This window comes from Drosophila gunungcola, assembly GCF_025200985.1.
Source record: "Drosophila gunungcola strain Sukarami chromosome 2R unlocalized genomic scaffold, Dgunungcola_SK_2 000013F, whole genome shotgun sequence".
In the NCBI taxonomy this organism is placed as follows: Eukaryota; Metazoa; Arthropoda; class Insecta; order Diptera; family Drosophilidae; genus Drosophila; species Drosophila gunungcola.
Window position 1 is genome coordinate 1,630,706 of NW_026453171.1, and position 25,288 is coordinate 1,655,993.

The following is a 25,288-nucleotide window of genomic DNA, read 5'->3' on the forward strand; positions in this document are numbered from 1 at the left end:
CCAAACAATTTTATGAAAAATAGATAGGCTTATATTTGTCCCAATCATTCCATTGGCAGCTTTTAAACATAGTTATCCCATTTTAATGATAACACAAATTTCCTCCTCTTTAAGAATGCAATTTGGTTCTGTTCAAGTAATGAGATATATATTTACCAAATATAAAATGGAACTTTTGCTTCTTGCATCTTAACTAATGTCTTAAGTAAACTGTCTTTTAGTCTAGGTAGAAAGTCCACTATTCGGGTACAGAAGCAGCCTGCTCCTCCTGTTGATCCTTTTCCTTAGTGGACAGGCCGCGAATGCTGACGTCGTAGACTACCTCTTCGATCTTCTTGACATCATACTTTAAGGCATCAAAGCGCTTCCTCAAGCCATCGTTCTTTAGATTCAATAGACGGAAGCCCGTGTTTAGGTCGCCAATAAAATGGGAGATGTTGAGGGGACGTTCATAGTCGCCCATGGTGACAGAATTGGTGGCAAATCGGGAGAGTTCCGAGGCCAACTGCAGGATGCCCAGCAAGTAGTCCTCCACATCCAGATGGAAGCCCTCGGATTGGTTGGTCTTCACTGCAAATAAATAAATTAATATTACATTGAAGGGTTTTTAAAGGATTACTATTATCGAAAACTTACATCCCAACATTTCAGCCACAGTTTCGCGGGTGACCAAAAATCCCGCCTCCAGGTAAATAACCAAGGCAATGAGAAAGATCAAACGCTGCGTGATATAAGTCCAATGATCGGAGTATCTGTAGAAAGCGGTCCATTAGACACCCACTATGAAAAGTACGGATTTTCTAGCCGTCTGACTCACCTGTAGTACTGCCCAGCTGGCACCAAGCCGGCCAATTTCTGGTACTTTTCGGCGCAGGCTTCAATTTGTTTGCGTGCCAAACCACAGGCGCCACTAACTATGTTTCAAGGAAAATACATTGTTTATATTGAACACCAACAGCTAACTAAAACCCATAGTAATAAACTTACTTTGGCTCAAATCGCTGTGTATAATCTGCAATTTAATCTGCACTTCCTTAGCCAATTGTTCGATTTCACGCACCACAATGCGGATGTTCTGTAGGAAGGGTTTTTTAAGAAAGTTATTGACTTAATTTATGATTGACCTACCTCCCTGAGCTCCTGCTCATTGTCAATATACTTTTGGTAGTTCGAAAATATGTCCAAATTTACAAAATTCGACATTTTTGGTAAAAATTTCACTTGCGTTGTCGCTTGTTTATGCCGGCGTTAGAGATGGTAATTAAGACAAGCAATAGTTTGTGTACACCTATCGATAGCTGTTATCGCTTACCCTAAACAGTGTTGGCTAACGCTTGATTTGTCATCTGTGGTTTTATTAATTTTGTTTTGTCAATCAAGTTCCAATTAGAATTGAAATAGGCTCGTGACAAAATGTCGTATGTGAGTGTTTTTTGGCTTGAGCAAGTGGAATAAAAGTATTAATTGTTCACTATTTGCAGGGACAAGGTTATAATCCGTATGGTCAGCCCGGTGGAGGCTATGCCGCCCCGCCCGGAGCATTTCCACCGCAAAATGCCCAGGTTTCTCCGCAGGCCCAGCAATGGTTTGCAATGGTGGATCGCGACCGGTCTGGAAAGATCAACGCCTCCGAGTTGCAGGCCGCCCTGGTAAATGGGCGTGGCGATCACTTCTCGGATAACGCATGCAAGCTGATGATAAGTAAGCAGTAGTCCCTACAATTCCCCAAAATTCCCATAGTCCCCCCCCTTCAGGAATATTTGTGACGTCAGTTGACTTCCGTGTTGTATACATATACAGTAGGACTTCCATAACTCGAACATCCATTTCTCAAAATCGAACTTTGTATGTAGTTACCTTTTTATATATTGGCTTTCTGTTTTGCTATACCAATTTTGCAAGATACATTTTAAAATTGTGTTTTATACATAATAATTAGTAAATACAACCCTAAAAGTATAATAATGTAAACTATTGAAATAGGAAGTATAAATACCAGTTATAGCACTTCTATAACAATATTTTTGGTGAAGAAGTCTGACTGTAGCTATATACAAACTTATGTCGGGCACATGCATATTTGTTTAGATCACCTGGAGCGCCTGGCACTATCTCAATTGTTTACCTTAAGATTAATGTTCTTTTTATCGCCTTTTTTTTTAAATTTACTCAATAGGCATGTTCGACAACGATGCCAGCGGCACCATTGACGTGTATGAGTTTGAGAAGCTCTACAACTATATCAACCAGTGGCTGGTAAGGATTTTATTGTGTTGAAGCTTAGTTTTTGGCTTATTGAGTCCTCACTGTTGCAGCAAGTCTTCAAGACCTACGACCAAGACGCCTCTGGACATATCGAGGAGCATGAGCTTACACAGGGTATGTTTAGCTTTTCACTACAATCGAAGTAGTCTGAAATTAATTTTGTTAGTCATCGTTTTCTTTGAAAATGTTTTAACAAACAAAGTCTTATCGATCTTAAAATAAGTATACATTTCGGTCGTAAAAGTACTTACCTTTTCCTACAAATAAAAATTATAAACTTTTAGGGAGAAACGCAACCAAAGGCACAGCGATTTTTTTGTTACGCCCTTAAATTAGTCAACTTTTTATTAAAAATGGTAATGTTTTTACAGTAATCTTTGATAAAAAAAAAAAAAAAACAAATAATTATAGAAATAAATTAACCTCTATTTTTTATAAGGATGTAGTACCGAATAATTATTCCCTGAGAGAAACGAAAAAATATAAAGAATTGTTTTTAGATTTATAGCCTATAGTGTGATTATCTGTAGAGTCTCAATATGAAATATTGTAACAATTTATTGCCATGCTATATAGGTTTTTATAAATTGATTTTAAAAGCATACACTTTACGGCCCCAACTAACTAAAAAATATACTTTCAGCCTTCACCCAGATGGGCTTTCGCTTTACGCCTGAGTTCATCAATTTTCTGGTGAAGAAGAGCGATCCGCAGGCACACAAGGAGGTGTCCGTGGACCAGTTCATCGTGCTCTGCGTTCAGGTGCAGCGCTTCACCGAGGCTTTCAGGCAGCGGGACACCCAACAGAATGGAACCATCACAATTGGCTTCGAGGATTTCCTGACCGTGGCCATTGGCTGCTCGTACTGATTTATCAAGGCAACGAATCCAAGGGAACTAAAATCCATACTCTTGCACACACACTACAGTCATCAGATTGCGCGCTTGGTGCATTTTCTTTAAATTTCTACGGTGTTTGTTAGCTTTTTAATATGTACTGCATTATTTCACTCCACAGTCACATTGCAATCTCCTGGTATCAGAATCCAATTTCAAAAGTATTTGTTATCGCAGTTCGACTCAATCATAGTACAAAGTCTCTTGCGCCTAATAATAAACTATACACATGTATTTTTAAAAGTTAATATATAATTGTGTTTTATTTAAAATGTAAACATTGTATATGAAAGGTTCATTATAAAATCATGTCTTATGTTAGCAGTCACACTGCCCCACAGTTCAAAATCGTGTCTTCGTAGATCGGTGAAGATCACGTTGATATGCATTTAGGAATTATAATCTTATTTAGTATACAATCATAAAATCTTGGGCGATTCAATGTGACGGCACAAAAGCTTAATGGTAAAATACAAACATTAATATCAGATAAAACATTTAGGCATAATAAGTGTTTGGTTTTTTGGTTTGGGAATCGTATGATGTTCCAATTTCTTTTTGGTCATGGGTAAATAATTTTTACGATACAAAAAAGTCAGTCTTAAAGTCCGTAACTATATCAAACGAATGTCTTCAGGGCGAGGAATATGTTTGTTTTTTTTTGTTCCAAAATTGGGCAATGGCTTGTTTAATAAAAAGATCTGAAAATAATCTCTTCTAAACTAGCTCAGTCATGGAGTATTTAGTGTATATGGCATCGATTGAGGTGATCGAGTAGTTACCAAAAGTTATGTCTTAGGAGCTTGATTAAGCCAAGTTAAGAGATCGTTGGGTGGCAGAGGTTTTTTTTGGGCAAGATGCTGGAAACATTTCGGAAATACGCTCATGGCGAGCCCTTAGAGAATACTTTTAATTTTGGATAGCAGCGTAGTGCTTTTAATCTCTTAAATGATACTGGCCTTATAAAAATGTAATTTAGTGTTGATCGAATTTCTAGTTAATATGTTGCACAAAAATTCGATAATATAAAAATTATTCGATTGATATTTTTTTTTTTTTTTACAATTTTCAAGTTAAGAATAGACGCATCAACATATTTAGCGCATCGTTAAAAAAAGGCCTTAAGACTACTTTGATTATTTGCTTGATTAGATTGGTTTACATTTGCTTAGATAACATAAATTATTACAAGTAAACATTAAATATTTGGGATGACACACATGAATGACAAGAAATAATATTCGCAAATGGACAAATCAAGACACATCAAACTGACACCAGTCGAAAGAGTTTCAAATTAAATTAAATGGAAGCATCACTCGGTCCCCATACAGATTTATTTGGTTTCAAGCTGTGAGCACTCTCCCTTCACATTGAAGTCGATGATCAGCTTGCCCTGTGAGTCATCCGACATGGAACCGCTCATACCATTTTCGCATTTCATCGAATACTTGGATCGCCTTTTGCTGGGCAGCTGCGGCAGATCGGTGTGGTGTTTCCGCACATGGACACCGAGATTGCCGCGCTGCTTGGACTTGTAGGGGCAGTAGGGACACTGATGCGACGGCTCCTTGCCGCCGCACTCCACATTTTCGTGGCGACGCAGTGTGGACTTCCAGCGATACTTTTTGCCGCAGTGGCGACACTCGTACACCGGCTCCCCGTCCAGGCCGATGCCATTGGGACTGGTGGTGCTCCCGTTGCTGCTGCTGCCACCGTAGTCGCTCAGTGTGAACTCCAGGTTGCGGAAGGCCTGCGAATGGGCCTCCAATATCGAGTTGGCCGATCCACCATGGGCATTGGCATGGAACATGCCCAGGCCAGCGTTCCGGACACCACCACCGCCACCGCCGGCGCCGCCCTGCTCCATCAGGTGAATGTCATCGAAGGCATGGTATCGCCCCTCATCTTCGTCCTCCGTCGAGTAGCCCGGTTCGTTTTCGCACTCCGAGTGGCGGAGGTCACGCTCTTGCTGCTTCCGCAAGAGGTTCTCCAGTATTTTGGTGGGTGTAATGTCACCGCCGCCGGCGACTCCAGCATCGTTCTCCTCCTTGATCCGACGATGCGGCGTCTGATGGCGCAGGATCTCCTGGGCACGCAACTGCTGCTGGAAACTGTGCAGGCCATTCCGCATCAGGGCCTCGGCAATAACGGCCGCCTGCGGTTTGGGCGCCAGGGAGAGCGAACTGTTGGCCACCAGCACGGATGTTGGTATGGCCGTAACACCGCCCACTTTTTCCATGGGCGACGCCGCTGTCTTCAGAGTGAATTTGGGCCTTGGATGAAATGAGGCGGCGGCGCCAACGGCAGCACCCACCACATGCGTTGTTGTTGTGGTGTTCTGAGTCCGCATCATTTCATCAGCATTCAAGTTTTTTGAGGCCGTCTCGGTGGCCGAACCATAAACGGCCATGGCCGGAATGGTTGAGGGATCGAGGATCTCGCCGGATGTCGGCGACACCTGACGATGCGACACCTGCTGCTCCTGCTTGGGCACCTTGGCCGACTTGGTCTTGTAGAACTCGAACAGCATGTCGGAGACCTCGGTGACGGAGAGGCGTTTGCGACGCGAGCCGGGCAATTGGATCTTCTGCTCATCCCGCTGCTTTCCGTTGAGAATGCTGCGCTGGAAGCTACGCTGAATCTCCGCAGTGGTGGCCACATCCGGTGCCGTGTTCTCCTTCCTGCTCAAATCTGTAATCGGAAACATAGTTGGGAATTAGTTTTTTGTTTTTTTTTTATTGCTACTTTCTCTATCGGATGATAACTCATTTAAAAAGTTCCTTCGTTTTGAGCTTTTGTTCGAACGTTTTGCTGATGGGCTGTGTGACAAATGAAAAAGCAAGTTGTAACTCTCGGTTTGCTGGGATTAGGGCAAGAAATGGTGTTAGATGAAATGCATGCAATAATTAAGCAAAATACTCTACAAATAAATCAACAAATTAAAGAAAAACACATAAAATTATTTTGCTTTTTTTTTTTTTTTTTGCATTTTTAAGCAAAATTACACATAATTAAAAACTTTATTAATTTGGTAAACACACACATTTTTGGCATATCGAATAAAAAAAGCTGCAACAGCAAATGAAACACACAGTTTTTTTTTTTTTTGTGTTTTTTTTTTTGTAGGTGATGGATGATGATGTTGTGGCTGATGTGTTGGTGGATTTATGTGGTGAGTGAGTTTTTGTACCAAAACCATTTAAATTGTAACTCATTACCTGAGTGATCTGGAAAAACAGAGAAGAATAGGTTAGCGATATGTTGAAATTGTTATGATTCCGTTTTTATATCACAGTTCGGGCGTAATCCAAAGATTGTACCTAAAAATAAACAAGATATTGTAATTAGTTGAGAGGTTTTTAATTTAGTTTTATGTGCTTTTTACACTGGGTTGTTAAATTGGTTTTTTTTTGTGTGTTTAATGCCATTTAAACCTAATAATGACTTAAAGGGTTCCGATAAAATCAACGAATACACCACTTTTTATCATCACTAGGCTAAATATATAACAAAAACACTAAAACTCAAATCACAACAATGTGTAAAAAGCGTAATAAAGTGCATGGTGCGGTTTTGGCTTTGGTGGGTTGGCCTGGGAGGAGCTTTATTATTTAAATTAAAATTATTTAAATAATTAAACATTTAAATATTGTTAATTTAAATAATTAAACATTTAACTTTCGCTCATCCAAGCTTTTTCACTGCTTAATTTGCATTCCGCCCACGACCAACGCACTGAAAAGCGTCCACACGGCAACACAATCGAGACTGCACTGGTTGGTTGGCTCTAGCTTACGGATTTTCAATCGAAGTCCTAAGTCCCAACACGCAGGCGCAGCTGCATCTAGAAAATTCTCCTGTATCTGCATCTGTATCTGTATCTGTGAGTGTCTGTGAGTATCTGTGAGTATCTGTGTGAACGTGTGTATCTGTTGCACAGCAAGTGTAGAGCCTGCCTGCTTTCGGATCGGGTTTGTTTCTAGTCTAGTCTAGGATCCTTGATTTATTTTCGGGTTTTCTACCTAACTCAACAGTTGTTGTTGTGGGCTGTTTGTTGTCCCTTGTTCTCTTTCTATTTCTATTTATGGAAAAACTGAAAAACTGCAATACTGAAAACTTTCTCCGAGAGCAGAAAATCGCTCTCTGTTTGTGGTAGCATGAGGGAGAGAGTTTTCAAAGCATTTTAAGCAGGCGCAGTGAAATACATGTAAACTCAGCTTCCGGTGGTGTTTTTCATGTTTATTTTCAAACTCCAAATGCATCTGTTCGACATTCATGTGGGATTTTCAAGGTCAGCAGCGGGAAAGTTAATTTAATTTGTTCTGGATTGTTACAGACCTCAGGGCTGTTCATGAATTTCTAATATAAACTTAAAAATCTGTTTTAATTTCTGAACAAATGTATCTCAGGGAAGATCCACTGGCTTAAAGTTAAAAACGTATGAACGTAAAAATATATGTATTTATTAAATATTATTTAAGTTAACTTTAGAACTTTTTGGAATTTACAGCTGCGCTAAGTTTTTTTATATTTAAGAATAATTTCTCATAGTAAACTATCCCTTTTATTTTTAGCATAAATTCCTGTTTTGGATTTTTTTGGATCCAAAATGTTATTATCTTAAGTTGGCAGAACCACTAAAAAAAATAATTTAGATTGCTGCTGATAATATATTTGGTTTACAAAATTCTTTACATAAGGTCTAAGCCCTTTTTTTGTAACTTTTCCTGAAGTATTCAAGAAATATGCTGTTCTAGAAATCAACTTTCAAAGATATTGTTGATTTGTAAGATATATTTTGTTAAATATGTTTTATAAGGTTTGCGACTTCTAACGCATTTTAAAACAGTACTAAAATGCAATTCGGATATTTAAAATATATTCTAAAAACGCTGTCTAATACAAAAGTATTTCTTCAAAATGAAATGCGGAAAAGTTAAGGGCAGCTAGGTCATAAATATTTATGGGTACATGTGTTGGGTATTTTCAGAACTCCAGCTTCAAGGCGCTTCCTTTCTGGAAATATCTCCAAACACACGCACATACAATTATCTTGTCCATCAAGGTTTACCGACGATTTTCCAGGAAAATCCCACACAAATAGCTTGAAAACCAGCCCCTGGAACTTGTGTGTCCTGTGTGTTTGGGTTGATATTTTTTTCTTTTTTTGGGCCAGGCTTTGCGAAGGTAAAGCCCAAAGGAGAGACCGATAGGGCAGGCAGGCAAAAATCGGAAAACTCGGAAAAAATCACGTGGGAAGCCCAAATGCAAAAGCCGCACCAGCGGAGATACAGATATATGCACATACATACATAGATACATAGATACATAGACACATAGATACAGATACAGATAGAAAGCAGGCAGGCAGGCAATCGCGAGTCAGGCAGTGGAAAAGGAAAACTTATTTTTAGAAAAACCCACAATACGGATCCTGATTTATGTGTGCGCAAATGTTTTTCAAATGCATATCGGGGTTTTGTGTGGGCGAGAGCGTGAGTTGTATGTTGCATGGATGGTAGAGAGCGTATCTGAGGGATACATCTATCTCCCTTTCGAGGACAAAAGGCCCGGGGAGTACAGTTATTTTGTGGTTGGCCGAATCTCTAGAGAACGTGTTTTCTTTTTCGCACTGCAATGCAGATTCAAGGGCACCATCCACCCAACTATTGTTACCAGAAACCTGTTTGGTTAAAGGATTATTATTATTATTTCTCTCTATCTGCATCAGAATGCACTTTTTTCAAGGAAAATTGTATAGTTCTTAAAAATAATCAGGTACTTGCCTGCTGTTGAGTCCATTGTTTAAAATACGTTTGCCAATTAACAGATTAACTGAAAATAATAAAGAAAAAATAAAACAAAAATTAATAAAAACAAAACAGAAAAACTACATATACCAACCTTTAGAAAAATTAGGCTCCATTTCAGCAGAAAACTTTAGAGAGGTAAAATAAAAGTATTAAAAATAATTCAACAATATTATACGCCAGCACAATAAACACCATGGGTAATAATTTACCATCTTTTAATATTTATTTGTTGTTTATTAGCAATAGGTATAAAATCTCTTAAATTGGACCTTGTTTACTATATGGACATTAAATCTCCTCCTCCTCAAACTAATTACTAACTAAATGTAATGCAAAATGTTTTGAATTTTTAACTTTTAACTCTTAACCATCAGGCGAGTTTATTGTAGGTATATGATAATAGTTCTATTCTATGATTTTTGGTCATTTTAATTTGGTAAAATTCTCTTAGCGGCCTTACAATTTTGAATACATTTTGTGGATCAAAGTCGATCCGAAATAATATTTTCCATCGCTTTTTTAAAGAGCATAAAATCTTAAACGGACTTTATAAAGTTATATTAAATACAATTTTGTCAGTTCTGATAACAATCAATTTTTGTGGAATTGGATTCTTTTGAATTTAAATATTTCACTTGCATTTTTTTAAATGGATTCCATTAATTTAGTAAATAATATTAATCAAATATTTAAAGTGCGGTCAAGTAAAATATTTAGAAAATGAATATAAAACGGATTTTTACGGTTTTCTATTTTGCAATTTAAAGTGGATTGTATACAGGTTCAAAAATATCTGATCCGAAATAAACTTTGCAATGAGTTGGTTAAATGTTTGTTCATAAAATATTTTTTGAAATCGAAAAAACCTAAGCTAAATGGTGTTGGAGTCAGGTGGTAGGTAGGGTTTATGTTTTTCTGGAATCCATGTGGGATGTGTTCCTAAATGAGCACCGAGTGCTCCTTGCGCATATGCTCGTTGAGGAAGGCCTGTGAGCGGCAGACGCGGGAGCACAGCGGACATCGATTGGACTCGTACTTGGGCGACCTCTTGGTGGTGTGGCGGGGCAGCTTTCGGCCAGGAACTAGGGCACTGTTGTCGATGTTACTCATGTTCTGGACAAGATGCTGCAGCGATCTAGCCGTCGAAATGGAGGCCAACTGCTGCAGGGCTATCATGGCATCCGAGGTGGCCATGGCTTTCTTGAGGCTCGCGGCATTGTCCACATCATCCGAGGGCTCCTCGTTCTCACTCTTCTGTTCCGAACTAACCGTTTCTCCCGGCGGACTTACCGTCCTTCGTCCTTTGACTCCAACCACCTTAATGTGCGTCGAAGTGCTGGGAAAGTCTGTCGGACTAACAGAGTTTTCCTGGGTGCGCAGATTGTACTTCCTTCCAATGGAATTCACTGCAACGAAAGAACAAGTCCCAGGAAATCAAAATAAAAATAAAAATAATAAGTGAAAACAAAGGAAATGGCCTTAAAACTGCATGAAATGGAACATAAAATTAATTATTGAGCTATGCACATTCAGGTAGAATCAGCACAATCGCATTCATACATATTTACAATAAAATATAAATTTATAAATAAACTTAAGAAGATCTCGAAAAGGTGAACTAAACGTAAGACTTAGGTTTCGACATGACAAGACTTTCGCTTGCTTTTCTCTATTTATTTACAAAATCAGTATAGTATTTTTTTTTTGGTTTTGGCATCAACGAGAACTGGTCTAGTAATAGGTATAATAATTTTTGGTAACAAAACTTAAATGAACTCCGCTTCGTTCTCCACTTTGATTTCAGACGTATACAGATATTCGGCCCGATTTGAGGCCTCTTCTTGGGTCGTGACGGTGGCCACCGCGTCATCCGCCAACTGATTGGTGGCCTTGGCCTTTGGCTTTTGCTTGGATAGCGGCTCCAGGAAGAGTTCGGCATCGTGGAGCTTCTTGTGACGATTGAGGTGTGATCGTCGCTTGAACCACTTGAGGCAGAAGTCACACTGGAACCGCTTGAAGTCCTGACACTCCTCCCGCTGGTGCAGCATCAGTCGACCGAGGGTGTTGTAGTAGCGACCACATTGGCACAGAAGCTGGTTCTTGGGGCCGTGACGCACAAAATCTGCAGGCAGACAGGAGAAACAGAAACGGAAAACGTAATGCGGTTGTTTTGGGTCTTTCCATACAGCTAAGCAAGTCACACAGGTTACAGAGGGGGAGGTTTTCGATTCTGGCTAGTTTTGTGGTGATCGTGGTGATGAATACAACAAATTCGTTTCAGTTTGACATTTTTATTGGCTGATAAATGCATGGACTACTTATTGCTATACGAGTCAATTTAAATGTATAGACCTTTTTATCGGTTGGGCCAGCCATCCATCCAGCCATCCATCCAGCCATCCATCCATCCATCCTCCAGCTCTCGTCATCTCGATCCACGGTTTAGTCCTAGAGAAAAGAGAATCATATTAGTGTTGAGTTGACAGGTGGGCATCACAAGAGATTCAATGATTGCCTTCGATTCGATTGTAAACATTTATTTATTGGTAATATTTGGGGTACTTTCATATACATGGTAAATACGCAGTGACTGGGTTATTTTTTTAAAACGTTAACTAGGGTACAATGTTCGAGTTTAAAATACTTAAACTTACACTTGACTTTGAGCTGATTAGAAATTTCATTCTACAGATTGAGCAATTCAACTTGAACTTGACATGACGGCGCTTTTCGATACTCAGTCCAATTCGCTTACTGTATTTAAGATTACACTTTGAGATCATAACTTTGGCTATATTACAAACAGGTTACTTACTATTCTGGTGTTTAAAGATATTTTTTGAGATTTAAAAAATATAATGGAGGCTATACACTTCATATGTACAAAGGAACATTAACATATATGGATTCATATGGCTGATTTACTGATTTACTAGACACTTCTAATATAAGTAGCATTACAATGCTTGTAAATATATAAATAATTTTTTAAATCTCAAAACAAAAAAAAAAAAACAGTGAGCCTCGTGTAAATTTACATAAATTTAGGGTAAGAATTCATCACATCCATTATGGAAACTCACAACAACAACAAGTGCTAAACAGAGACTACAAATGGTAAATACGTCTAAGAGTTAATCGATCTAGTTGCCAAGGATCGCCTCCCCGGAATCGGCATGTTTCTGGTTCATGTGCTTGCGCAAATCCGATTTGTATTTGCACTTGTGCGGACAATGGGGACACTTGAGATTCGGCTCTACGCCGCACTCGTAGTTCTTGTGCCGCTTCAGGGATCCCTTGATTTTGTAGGTCTTGCCACACACATTGCAGGCGTACTTGCAGTCATCCAGCGGATAATCACCGGTCACCTGCTGCAACGTCATGGTGGTGGTGGCCGTGGTATGGATGGTGCTGGATATCCCATTCAGGTACAGCTTTTCTTGCTGCTGTTGATGATGAACCGTCGCCTCACCATCTTCGTGAATTTTCTCGACCACATAGCCCTCGTCGTCGAGCAGTTGATCCTCGTCGTGCTGATCGACCTTCATGGCCTCCAGTTCCAGCTCCCGTTCAGCTTCATCGGCATCGGCCAGCAGTAGGGTGGACTCGTGGCTGGTCACCACAGTGGTGGTGGCACTTTGCGGTGCCATGGCAATGCTGGTCGCTCCATACTGCATCACGTCGCGCAGCAGCATCTTGTCCTCTAGCCTGGAAGTGTCTATTTTGATGTACTCCTGTCGCGCATGCGTCTGCGGTTGCTGGATAGTTAAATGCTGTCGATGTTGCTGGTGGTGTTGCTGCTGCTGTTGCTGCTGATGTTGCTGCTGTTGCTGCTGATGCTGCTGCTGTTGATGTTGCTGCTTCACAATCTGTATGGTGGTGGCCTGTGGCTTGTGCAGCAGACTGGTTGTATTCGTATTCGTTGTGGCATTTTTGGTGAGTGCCGGTATGGTATACTGGATATTGCCCACCGGATTGCCAAGATCGTCGGGCGGCAGCTCAACCACCACAGTCGCGCCCGAAAGCAAACTTGAGCCACCATTGCTCAGAGTGGTGGTGCTCAGAGTCTGGTTGGGAGCAGCACTGGCAATCGAATAGGGCACCGTCTCCAGAATAGTCCAGTAGCCATCTGCAAGAAGCCAGGGAGAAAAGTAAAGACACTGGTTAGTCATCCGCCGGATGATTAACTCTACAATCGGTTCTATAATTACTTGTAAGCGGTAACAAGTGTGTGGTCTGCATGGTCGTCCAATTGGTTTTTTTTTTTTTTTTTTGGATATTTGGATTTTGGTATTTGGGTGGAGAGTGTGTGAGGGATTATAAACTTGGGCTTGTTTGGGTTTTGCTTTTACGCATATATTATTTGTATGCTTTATTCTTAATTGCTTGCATTTACAATATATTTTTTAAAAAAATGTACAAATTCTTTCTTTACTTTTGCTTTGCTTCATAGAACACCAAGAAGACTATAATTACAGGCGTTTATATAGTAGATAATATATCGAATTGTTAAATGTATAACTGAGGAATATATATATGTTTGTGTGTGTGTGTTTGAAAAACGTGGCAAACTAATGGCGCTTTAAGTCTTTGATTGCTTTGCATGCGAAAGCCCTAATTGCTGGCAAGAATATTTGAGTTTTGAGAACACCAACCACAGTAGAACTAAACATTTAGGTATTCCATATCGCATCTGGATCTGTACGTATCGTATGTGTGTATACATAAATAAAAGGGTCTTCCGACAATTTGCGGCTAACTTAGGCATAACTCAAACATAAAGACACTTTTAAATGAAATGAAAACTTTAAAAAACGGAATGCGCTCAGAGAAATCGATATATATATAAAAAGTTAAAAGTTCGTTAAGTAATTTGTGCAGGAATGTGGACCAGCTTGCTTTGCCACAACAATTCGGTTCGGTAAGGGGGTGGTTTAGATGGTTTGGAGATTGGTTGGAGGTAGCTACTACTTGGACAAGCAACTATTGTCATTATTCATTTGGTAAACATTTCACATTACGCCTCTCGAGCGGCTGCTCTCTGGGTGTTCAACTTCTCCGCTTCTCTGCTTCTCTGCTTCTCTGCTTCTCCGCTTCCCTAGCCATCGTCGTCGTAGTCCTCGTCCTCCTCCTCGCTTTCCTGGAGCGCCGGCACCGCTGTGATGGTCAGATCCCTGCCGGCAAAGTCGAAATTGATCTCGCAAAGGGCGGCTGCCACATCGCTGTCCATGCCACCGCCCTCGGGATCGCCATCCTCGGGATCCCCGTCGTCCCCGTCCCCGTCTCCGGCGTCCTCGTCATTGCTCTGATCATCCTCGTTGCGTATCACATACAGGCTCTCCTCATCGTCCTTGGATTGCTCGTAGAGCATGCAGTGCTTGCGCTTTGCGTGCCGCAGCACGTGATCCTTGCGCCGGGATCGATACTCGCAGGACACGCACTTGTACTTCTTCTGCTTGAGGCAATACTTGCGCACATGCTCCTGCAGCTTCTGATGCGACTTGTAGTACCGATTGCAATGCTTGCATTGCATAAAAGCGTCCCGGGATAATCCTCCGCCGCCTCCTCCTGCTCCTCCACTGGGATTGGTGGCTTTCGCATGGGTGATGGTGGTGCTACTACTGGTGGTGGTGTTATTGGTGTTATTGTTGTTGAGATGATAGCCATAGAACTCGTCACTGGCATTGGCACTGGAGCCGGGATTGGCACTCGTCGAGGTGTCCACGCCCAGGAGACTGCCCAGGATCGGATAGATGTCTGCTGGTCAACACACACGGGTACACACACAGCATGGAGGTGTCGGAACAAAATAAAAGGAGAACAAACCAAAGGCAAATTAATAGTGGACCAGGTAACTGAGCTCACATAAACTTAAATTATGTTAAATTAATCAAATAATATTCGAGAACTTAGTGTTTTGTTTTGTTTTTTTTTTTTTGGCTACTACCCAAGAGACGCTGATTGGTGAATGTTGTTGAATGGTGAATGGTGGTGGTCTGGTTGTTGTTGAGTTTCTTGGTTTGGTTCTTGTTGATGAAGTTTTAGCAGCTTTGGGAAGCGGTTGATGATGTTTAGTGATGAAGATGCGGTGATGGATGGATGACACAATCCCCAGAAGAATAACACGAATGCACCACATATACAAAAGCCACTCAAGCATTGCTCTAAACAAAAGCTTTGGAACGAACATATGTACAGAAACAATAAGGTAACAGACAAAGAAATCACAAATCAAATGTCCGGTGTTGGTGTGTCGTTGTTGGTGTGATTTTCAAAACTACAACAATACAGCAAATTAAATTACATATGTTTATCATATATTTGGTTTGTCAGTATAACTAAGCTCAAATCACTTTCAGTATAATAACATTGATTAGCATTTGGGGGCCACTAAAGAATTCCTCGGATTCCGTCTGAATTTCTCGCACCTCAGTTCATCCAGCAAACCTAGAAAAAGAGAAAAGGTACTATTAGTTCAACGTTTTTCAGCTTATCCAAGGTTTTTACTGCATTCTCGTACTCGTTATATGTTGGCTGTAAAAAGAGAATTTTCAAACTGCATTTAAAGGTGGTTTTTGTTTTTTTTTTTTCTATTTTTTCAATATATATATTTAAATTTAGTTTTTATTTGTTGTTTTCTTTTTGCCTGTTTACTTATAACAATTAAATCGTTTTTCTCGTTTAACATTTAAAATAGTTTTACAAATTTTGTTTAAGGCGTTTTCTCGGCTTTATACACAATTACATAATTAAATGTACTCTGAATTCGTTCTAACATTTTATATTATCGTTTCATTGAAATTGGTTTAAGCACACTTTTTTTATAGTCTAACTGGCATTTTGAATGTCGTTTGTTTAATTAGATTTCATTTTCATAAATATATTGATTACTATTTTCAATTTGTTAATCTAAATTGCAGTGCAAAAAGCAATGTGATTCTTTGTCGTGTTGTATAAATTTTTGTAAATTTATTTGTTGGCGCAAACTTAGCTATGGTACAAATGTTCCAACTCGAATCGGTTTGTGTTGCGTTTTGTAGACACATTTTCTTTAGTTTTTTTTTCGCCGCTTTGCATTCATTGTCAACATTTACTATTCTTGAAGCGTGCGTAAACAGCAATCAACATTAATTTCTCACTTCCTTTTATTTTGTTGTTAACTTAACGCTACGGTTTACTTGATTTATTGTGTATGCGTGTGCTATGTATTTAATTCCCCATTTTGTATTATTAGTATTATTTTTGGAAATAATATTAGAACAAAAAAACAAACAGAAAGTATAGCTTAGTAAAGAGAAACAAAATATCAGATTTTCTTAGAACATATTTTTATCTATTATGTATGTGTGTTGTTTGTGTATTGTGTGTGTATGTGTTTGAAAAGAAAGCCTTTCTCATATCCATAACCCAACCTATTGCCCACCCACTCTGCTCTTCACTCAACTTATCAGATTCGATCTGACCTATGCTTCGTTTCATTTCAATCACAATTAATCACATCGATTCCTTTATATGTTTGTATGTTTGTTTGTATCTATATAGAGATATAATTTGCTTTACATATAATTTTACATTCACAGCTCCTTGTTTACAACTTTTTTAAACGTGTATTTTGTGTTTTGGGGTGTGTTTTGGGTGTTTATAAATCTTTGATATTGTTTATTCAACAGAATTAATAAAGATACATATTAGTAGAAATAGAGATATCTGGGTTAGTACAATTTCTCGAAAAATATTTCATTTTTTATGGTATTTGCCCACATACATACTAATCCCGACTATCTTAATTCGTTCTCAAACTCGAACTAATCGCCTGGCGGCCATTTGGTGTCTGTATATATGCGAACTGTCTGCGGTTTGGGGAGTGTTTGGGGACTTTGTGTTAGTAAATTGTTTGTTAATCAAATTATATTAAAATTTATCACATGCTTTTCTTTACATTTTAACTATACGACTCGAAAGATTTGCCATTTCGGACCCAATTCCCATTTGCTTGCATGGTCTCGTCTGTCTTGGATTTTCTTTTACATTTGGATCATTTCGAGTCCATCACATGCGCTGTTGATAAATTATAAAATAGGCATTGTAGATGAATTCATCCTCTTCTCCTTGCTTTTGTTGTAACAAAAAGAACTAAATGTAACTAAAATTATTATGCTTTATAGATAAATAAGAACCACAACCTTAGAAAAAATTAAATAAATCGCATTTAGATTATTGATTATACAAAACGGATACAAATAGTGAATTTCGTGTAGTGCACATTGTTATTCATAAATCTAACAAAATGATAAGCGAAAACTCTCTAGAAACTGACTAGCGCAAGAAAGCGATTATAAAATATGTATAATTATAAATGTATGAATCAAAGCAGATAACCAAATTTTTGTTTTAATTTATAACGAATTAAATTTAGAATTTCCTCACCTAATTCGAATACTGACCGATAAGAATTTTGTTTTTTTTTTTTTTCGTTTTTGTTTCTAACAATTTAAACAATTTCGTTTAATATTCGTACATATTTTGTGTTGATTTGTGCCAATTTGTTGTCTGTGGTTTAATTTACTTCTTTATCACATTTTTTGTGTGGCACAAACTTCAAAACTGACAACAAATTATGGTATGCGCCCCTCTATGTGGTTTCTTTCGTTTTATAATTTTTTAAGTTAACAATATTTTTTTATGAAGTACCTAAGCAAGTTTGTTATACATTTAAGCTCTTCGTTTGTATATCAGCCATTATCAGCCATTATCAAAACTTTAATTCGTGTTTGTGTGTCTGAATGTGTGAAACAAACGCTCATCAATATATCTATATATTATCGTTTTATAACAAGACTGCTCTGCAATATTTCTGGTATTTTCTTTCAATTTTGACAAAATAAAATTATTTTTAACAAGAAAAAATATACAATTATGATTACTATTAATTACAATGAGGACTATATTCATTATATCACATACCAATTTATGTTTCTGACTGTGACTCGATGCGAGTTCCCCCCAACCCGTTTACATTGCCAATTTCCACCTTCTTTTTCACACTCGTACATGCTGCTTGTTTATGTTTATGTTAATGTTATTTAAAAATAATTAATAACTGTTTTAGTTTGCCTTTAAAAACGGTTTGCTTTGTGCAGAGGCGTCTGAACCCAAAGCCACGCTAATTTTGATTTGTTTTTCACTTTTTGGTCAAATTAAAATTCCCGCTATCACATATCGTGGTTCATAATTAAATCATAATTTAAAAAACGTTCATGGAATGAGCACAAAATAAATTAATAAATTGTTTGCTTTGTTTTTAGAAAAAGAGTAGATAGAGATCGTTGAGTTTTAACTACTAGCTATAATTTGTTTTATATATATATGCGTAATATTTGTATCATGCATTCCTGTGGCTTTTGGGGTGCGTACGCGTGCGTACCTAAGCAAACTTCGAACATTTTTATCGATGTGAGTTTGTGAATATAAACAAACAAAAAATGTGAAAAGGTAAAGAACGACGACTGCGTTTCATATCAGTGTTTTTTTTTTTGTTTTTTCGCGTTTTTGATTTTTTTTGTTTTGGTGCCCGTTTCGTATTGCACATGATCTAGTCGATTTAGATTTGGAAACGCCTTCTCTGGGGTCTTAACTTAAGCTCTACATTTTGACTCTGTCTCTGACTGTGTTTTCCGTGTGTCTCGCTATATATATATTTGTTATATATATAGTATATATATAGAGATATATATAGATATATAGTATATATATATATATAATATATATATATATTATATAGTATAATATATTATATAATATCGTTAGAATCATGAAAGACGCGCGAGAGTGCCCTGCACTAGAATTACACTATAAGTAATGTGAATGTTATTTTTTGTTTGCGTTTGCGTTTGCTGTTGCGTGTGTGCTGCTGCTACAATAAAAGTGCATAATTTTTCCCATTTTCCGTATTTTCACCACAATCAAGAAAAAGTTCATTGAGATCATTGAGTTTTCCTAAGGATTTACACACATCATGCAACATGCGGCGCCGCCTGCACTCTCGCGCGCCCCTCAAACCTCTCAAATTGCCTGCGTCAAGACTCCTGCCAATTCAAAACCAAAGTAATTACAAATGAAATATCGTTACTGTTAAATCTATCAAGAAAGATTGAGGGTGAACTAACAAAAAAACATTAAAATGGGCTAAGAATTAGAAGTTGTTAATTTTCCTTCTGTATATACATAGTTACGAGTTAGTGTAGTTGTATATATATTTATGTAGATATATATATATATATGTAAAAACGACTAAATGTTTCAAGATCATTTGGAAAATTACATAAAACCGCGCTCTGGACTGGACTGGACTGAACTGTGTGTCATATTAGGACTTGGGACTCTGACTGAAGCTGACCTGGCACTAAGGACCCGAAACCTATGATAGAATCTGCGCTGTGAACCCTCTCTAGATCCCCGATACTGATACCGATACCGATACCGATGCTGATACCGACGCTGATCCCGGGTCCGGATCCGTCCCGACAGCCACTAGTTGTTTAAGAGCCTGGCGTCATCGGATGCCGTTGCAGCATTTGTTATATCATCGATGTTGGTGGGTGCGCATGTGCAGCACGAGATTGTGTTTGTGCTTCGACTTCTTGTGACAAATGGGGCACTCGAATTTGGGCTCCACGCCGCACTCGAATCGCACATGCCGGTTAAGGCTGTGCGGCCGGGCGTAGGTATTTCCGCACCTATCGCAGGCATAGGCTCCTCCTCCTCCTCCGCCTCCGCCTCCGCCAGTGCCAACGCCACTGCCTCCTCCACCAGCAGCTTCCGCTTGCTCCGCTCCAATTCCCCACTGCTGATCCGCCAGCTGCTGCTGCTGCTGCTGCCGCCGCTGCAGCCGCTGCTGAAGTTGAAGCTCCTCCTCCACCGGCGGATGAGGCACTTGTGTTATTGGCCGCCAGTCCAGCAGCTGCTACGGCCACCATCACGGCGGCAGCACTGCTCGTGGGATCCTGGCCAGGACCACTGCTGCTGCTGTAGCGACGCGTCGGCGTATCGGGACGAGGCACTTGAACCGGCACAGCCGGATAAATCAGCTGCGTCAGGGCACGACCATGGTGGTGGTGGTGCTGCTGCTGCTGCTGCTGCTGCTGATGGTGGTGATGGTGGCCCAGGGGCAGGGTGGCCGTACCTCCGACCTGGGCAGCAGCTAGCAGGGCTTTGGCCAGGTCCATGCGCAGATCGCAGGGCTCCATGCTATCCTCGTCGTTGCTGTCGTCGTTGTCGCCGTTGCCGTGGCGCGGCTGAGACTTGGGCACCAGCAGGATGCCCGGGCAGTGGGTGGTGGGCGTGGCTCGGTCACTCAAGTGCTCGTTATGATCCTCCAGACCGCTGCCCGGTTCGTACTTGATGACCGGCGTTCCGATGGGACTTGTGTGGGGACTCGTCTTGATGCCCAAAAGGCTGTAGCTGCGTCGCTTAGGTGACAAGCGTCCAAATTCTGAGAAGATTAATTAAAATATATAAAAAGAAAATATTATTTTAGTAAGCTGTATTTTTCATCTAGTTAAAAAAAAATTTTTTTTGTTTTTTAATTTTTTTTTTTTGTTTTGAAATTATAAAAAGACCTATTACTAACTGGAAATAAATAAATAATGAAGTTTTACCGTAGTTGTTTAGAGTCTTTTGTTTACTTGTTTTTGAGTTAAATATGTTGCTTTAGTGATACATGGTGCTATATGGAGTGGAGTGAACTGGATTGGTGTGTGTGGTGTAGATGTGTGGTGTGTATCTGTTTGTGTGTGTGAGCTTGTGTAAGTAGGCTGCAAAAGTAAATTTTCATTAAATATTAAATTAAAACACAATGAGTACATCGAAATTGTTGAGTAAAACATTTTAGGAGAGCTAAGCAAAAATAAATAAAAAAAATTTTGTTGATAAAGATACAAGTGATAAATGGTTTCAAAAACATCGTTTTTTGAATAATTATAGAGGAATGTGTGTTGGGTGGTTAGTGACAAAAAACACTTAATATTTCTAGAGGAGGGGTGGACGTATTTCTGGCAGGACTTGGAAATTTCATCCCGGTTTCCAGTGCCCAATGTGTTCTCTGCTCGTTTTATCACTTTGTAAATACGCATGCAATATTAAAATGTAAGGGAAATCATAATACAAAATTAAAAGTTCTGATAGAAGTAATGGATATTTGTAAAATATAATTCTATACAAACTAAGTTTTTTTTTTTGTTTGGTTTCATTTTCATGTTTTAATATTTAAATAAATTTAATGCTATATATAGTAATCAGATAGATTTATACGTTTCACAATCGCTAGGAAGAAGACAGATAGATAGGTAAAATAAACTTAAAGTTAAACCTCGGCAATACAAACAAGTGGAGTATTAAAACAAAAAAAAACCAGATCAAGCTACAAATCTAATAGGTCTCAAACATAGTTATGTAAATTATAGTTACTTCATCTAACAAATACATATGTATATAAGGACTAAGTAAATGGATACATAGTTATGCATATCTATATTGTATAAATAGTATTTATATATATAGGTTGTAGTAGTTAAGCATGCAAACAACAATAAGAGAGGGAGGAGGCAACACCATGAATCGCGTTGTTTGGCTGGCGTTCATCAGAGAAGACCCACATCATCTTCATTAACATCACATCACATCCATCCACCTGAAATAGAGATCTGATTAGTATAGATTCTAAGCAAATGATTGGATTGCCTAAGAATTGGTGTTTCGGATGGAGGAAGGAGGGAGAGGATGTAATGTGGTTGTGGTTGTGGGAGATGCAGAGTGGCGATCGAGTTCTACCTGTATGATGGAATGAGAAGATGTTCAATGGCGATCTCATTAAAATAAGTACAACTTGGGGTTTTGGTATTTTCTTTTTGACATTTGCTTTTAATTGTATTTCGAATTTTTTGTGTTTTGTTTTTAAATACATTTAGCCGGCAATAATTACGATTCATCGGTTTATGGGAAATACATAGTTATAATCGTACTCAATTAATATAATGTGTTTATCTCTCTTGCAACTTTATAGAGGTATTTGTTATTTTTTTGTTTTCTTTACATTTTGGTAAGGTAATTAGATGGTACAACTCGCGGGTTTCAGTGCCGTATCTGAATCGTGATTCTGTATTTTTGTTTTTTTTTTTTTTTTTAATCTAACAATTTTCAAAGCATACATGCGCCGATGATATTTCGAATTAAATTTTATAAACATTGTCTTTATCAATTAGGTTTAATTTTTGTCTAAAATTGAAAATATTTTATCTCATTATCGTTTCGTTTTGACTAGATAATCGATTCAGTTAATAATTATTATTTTATAAGCATAACTTAATGACCAGAAATAAAATCTTTAAAAATGTTTCTAACAAATTAAAAAAATTATTGCGTATGCAAACATAATACAAAATCAAAAAGTTTATCAATATTATTATTCAGTATCTTTGGAGGGGCATTTGCTTTATGTTCATGCCATGCATATAGTTAGGGTTTCTTTTATTTTAATAATTATTACAAAAGTTTCCCTTTTTTTTTGTTTGTTTGTTTTTTTTGTTCTTGTGGTTTTTGTAGCACACTTAAACAAAATTTAGCTGGTGACTAGTTTATATCATTTTCTTTTTGGTTTTGTGTTCAATTTTTTTTTTTTTTTTTTTTTTTTTTTTTGTTTCATGTTTTTTTCTGGGAAAAAATGTACACATATTTATATGAATTTTAAAGTTAATTTTTGTTTGTGAGAATTCGCTAAAACAATACAACACTCCTTGTTCTTGCATGTCTTCTGTTCAATGTATTGCAAACTACTCCTAGTTTCCACGGCATCATAACCGGCTTCGTTCAACGAAAAGAAAAAAAATAAATTGTGAATGGGGGGTTTGCCCTTGCAGATCCGATCCGTAGCTCCCAAAAACTCAGCTCGATGGAGTAACCGAGATTTGCAGTAGCAGAAGATTCGTTCCCAAAGCCGTTCATTAGCCGCCGCCTGCGTTTTGTACAAGTCCAAGTCTCTCCTAAGCACTGTCGTTCTGGAACACCAAGGTGTAGGTGCTGCTGGTGCTGCTTCCGCCGCCGCCGCCGCCGCCGCCGCCGCCGCCGCCTCCGCCGCCGTTGTTGTTGTTGTTACCACTGTTGCTAACAGGAACGACGGCTCCGTTGCCAACGCCCACGACCATGGGCATGCTGCCGCCACCGGGCAGGGGCTTCTTCTCCTCATCGGCATCCTTCTCGCGATCCCGACACTTGGTGTTCAGGTGTCGCTTCAGATTGCTGTGGACATTGGTGGCATAGCCGCACATCTTGCTGCAGAAATAGCGCGGAGGCAGGCCGCACTCGTTCTTCAGGTGACACTTAAGACTGTTTTTCCACTTGTAGGTGCGATTGCAGTTGCGGCACACCCACGGCTTCTCGATGTCGGCATTGTAGATCATGTCGGCGGAGTGCTCCAGTGATTCCTTGCGTGTGCGCTTGTTCTGGACGAGGACGCGATAGCGATTGTCGTCCGAGTGCGACCAGTGCAGGTCGAGATTCTGGTCCTTGATGGGCAGGCCCAGTTTGTTGCTCATCAGCGTGCAATTGGTCGTGTTGAGGGAACCACTGGTTCCCGCGCCGGCCATCAATTGCTTGGGTGCCGAAATCGTCGTTATGGTGGCTGGTATCGCAGGCAACTTGATCTGCAGCGACTGGCTGGTGGGCTGCAGCTGCAAGTGCTGCAGATGCTGTTGCTGTTCGAGCAATTGCTGCTGCTGCTGGGCACTCAGCACGATCTTTTTCACGGCCCCCGCACCAACACCAACACCAACACCACCACCAGCAGCACCTCCCTGGCCGGTGGCCATTTGCTTATCATTCGATTGCTTGGCATGCTTCTGAGTGGCAGCCGCCGTGGTCAACAGATCATCGTCGTCGTCATCGTTGTCCATTAGATAGCTGTCCTCGAACTCCTCGTTCTCGATCTTCACCGCATCGTATGTCCATGACAACGGGCTGCCCAGTTTCAGGTCATAGTCGAAAGTATTCTCATCCTCGATGGCCTCGTTGCACACGGCCTCGTCGTCGTCATCACCGTTGAGCGGCATGCTCTCCGGATTCTCAATCTTCACAATCACCTCGGTCATGGTGTCATCGATGCTGTCCAGCTCCACGCCGGCCGCCGCCAGCGCTGCGGCCGATGCGGCATCCACATTGCAGTTGCTCGACGAGCCATTCTTGTTCCCATTGTTCGCCGGCGTGATGCAGGCAATGGTTGTGCGTCCGATGCTGCCGATGCGGGTCACCGTCTGGGTCAGCGTCTGGGTCAAACTGCTGGCATTGTTGTTGTTAATGTTGCTGCTGGCAATGGCCGCTGCCGCCTGCTTGGCCGCAATTGTGGCCGCCGCCGCTGCCGCCGTGGACGTGGATGTGGTCGTCGTCGAAACTCTCGGCCGGATCGACGCCGATGACTTGTTAGTGGTTTTAGCTTCGTTTATGAGTGACTTTTTGGACTGAGTTAGTTTGTCTGATGGTTAGTTTTATTTGTCGGTTTTTTTTTGTTTTTTGGTTTTTTGGTTAGTCATGAAATAGAAATTTGGAATGGTTAAAGTTAGATTATTGTTTGAATGAATGGTTATAAAAAGGAAATACGTAAAGAAAACTTATGATGTGTCTGTGTGTGCTCAGCAACAAAACAAAATGTAAGACTGTAAAAAGAAAGCAAAATTATTGGAGAGTTCAAAAATACGAAAAAACCAAGGTTCGTATAAATAACAAAATCAATCAAAATCATATATGAATTAGGTGTAATGCAGCCAGTGCAGGCAAATACCTGAGGGATCGTCAGAGGACTTCTCGATGATGGATTGATCCGCCAGCATAAGCCAGTTACGCACGCGGATCCTGGATTCGCCACCTTCAAGCTGGCCACTTTCATCTGTAAATGGCAATTTATATATTTGTTTGCATTAGTTATCGTATATTTTTGACAAGTATTCATATATTAAACAGATTTTGATGTGTGCCTATACTAGAGATGATGGCCTAACCGTTTTTGTATCTTCAATAATTTGTGTCTTTTCAAATAAAATGTTTCCAAAAATGAAATCATAAAATTGTGTATTATTACTAAAAATTAAAATGAATACTTACAAGCAGTAAATAAAGCGCTACTAAATCTGTGTGTAAGAAATAAGACGTATCAACATAGACATAAATAAATTAATTATCAACGCACTATAGCAAACAACTTTCGTTTCTTTTGCGTTTTATTACATGGAATTTGTATATTTTTCACATTGAATTTGGGTTTTTTT

The 25,288-nt window shown here is 39.4% G+C and overlaps 3 protein-coding genes across 13 annotated transcripts in view; 1 reads left to right on the top strand and 2 right to left on the bottom strand.

Moving 5' to 3' along the window:
- Positions 1-121: 121 nt before the first annotated feature.
- LOC128256041 (translin) lies at positions 122-1,287 on the bottom strand. Its single transcript, XM_052986087.1, has 5 exons — positions 1,129-1,287; positions 988-1,075; positions 818-914; positions 637-752; positions 122-570 (listed from the first exon to the last, which is right to left on the bottom strand). The coding sequence occupies exons 1-5, from the start codon at positions 1,201-1,203 to the stop codon at positions 239-241; spliced, it is 708 nt and encodes a 235-aa protein (XP_052842047.1). The 5' UTR covers positions 1,204-1,287; the 3' UTR covers positions 122-238.
- A 16-nt stretch (positions 1,288-1,303) lies between these two features.
- Positions 1,304-3,410, top strand: LOC128256042 (peflin). Its single transcript, XM_052986088.1, has 5 exons — positions 1,304-1,422; positions 1,482-1,701; positions 2,177-2,256; positions 2,316-2,379; positions 2,909-3,410. Exons 1-5 carry the CDS (start codon positions 1,414-1,416, stop codon positions 3,133-3,135), a joined length of 600 nt encoding a protein of 199 aa, XP_052842048.1. The 5' UTR covers positions 1,304-1,413; the 3' UTR covers positions 3,136-3,410.
- The window catches only part of LOC128256036 (longitudinals lacking protein, isoforms F/I/K/T), a 63,466-nt gene continuing 41,574 nt past the window's right edge, over positions 3,397-25,288 (bottom strand). For 3 of the 11 annotated variants that reach the window (XM_052986063.1, XM_052986062.1, XM_052986061.1), the window contains exons 6-7: positions 24,805-24,909; positions 22,042-24,498 (exon numbers count right to left, since the gene is read on the bottom strand). In XM_052986063.1, coding sequence (XP_052842023.1) covers positions 23,015-24,498; positions 24,805-24,909 — 1,589 coding nt within the window. In that variant the 3' untranslated portion in view covers positions 22,042-23,014. Of the gene's footprint in view, positions 5,857-6,208; positions 6,393-6,485; positions 6,676-9,202; positions 10,385-10,637; positions 11,101-11,969; positions 13,108-13,231; positions 14,739-22,041; positions 24,680-24,804; positions 24,910-25,288 lie in introns of those variants that run through there. The other 8 variants (XM_052986081.1, XM_052986080.1, XM_052986065.1 and 5 more) reach the window with 8 other exon arrangements.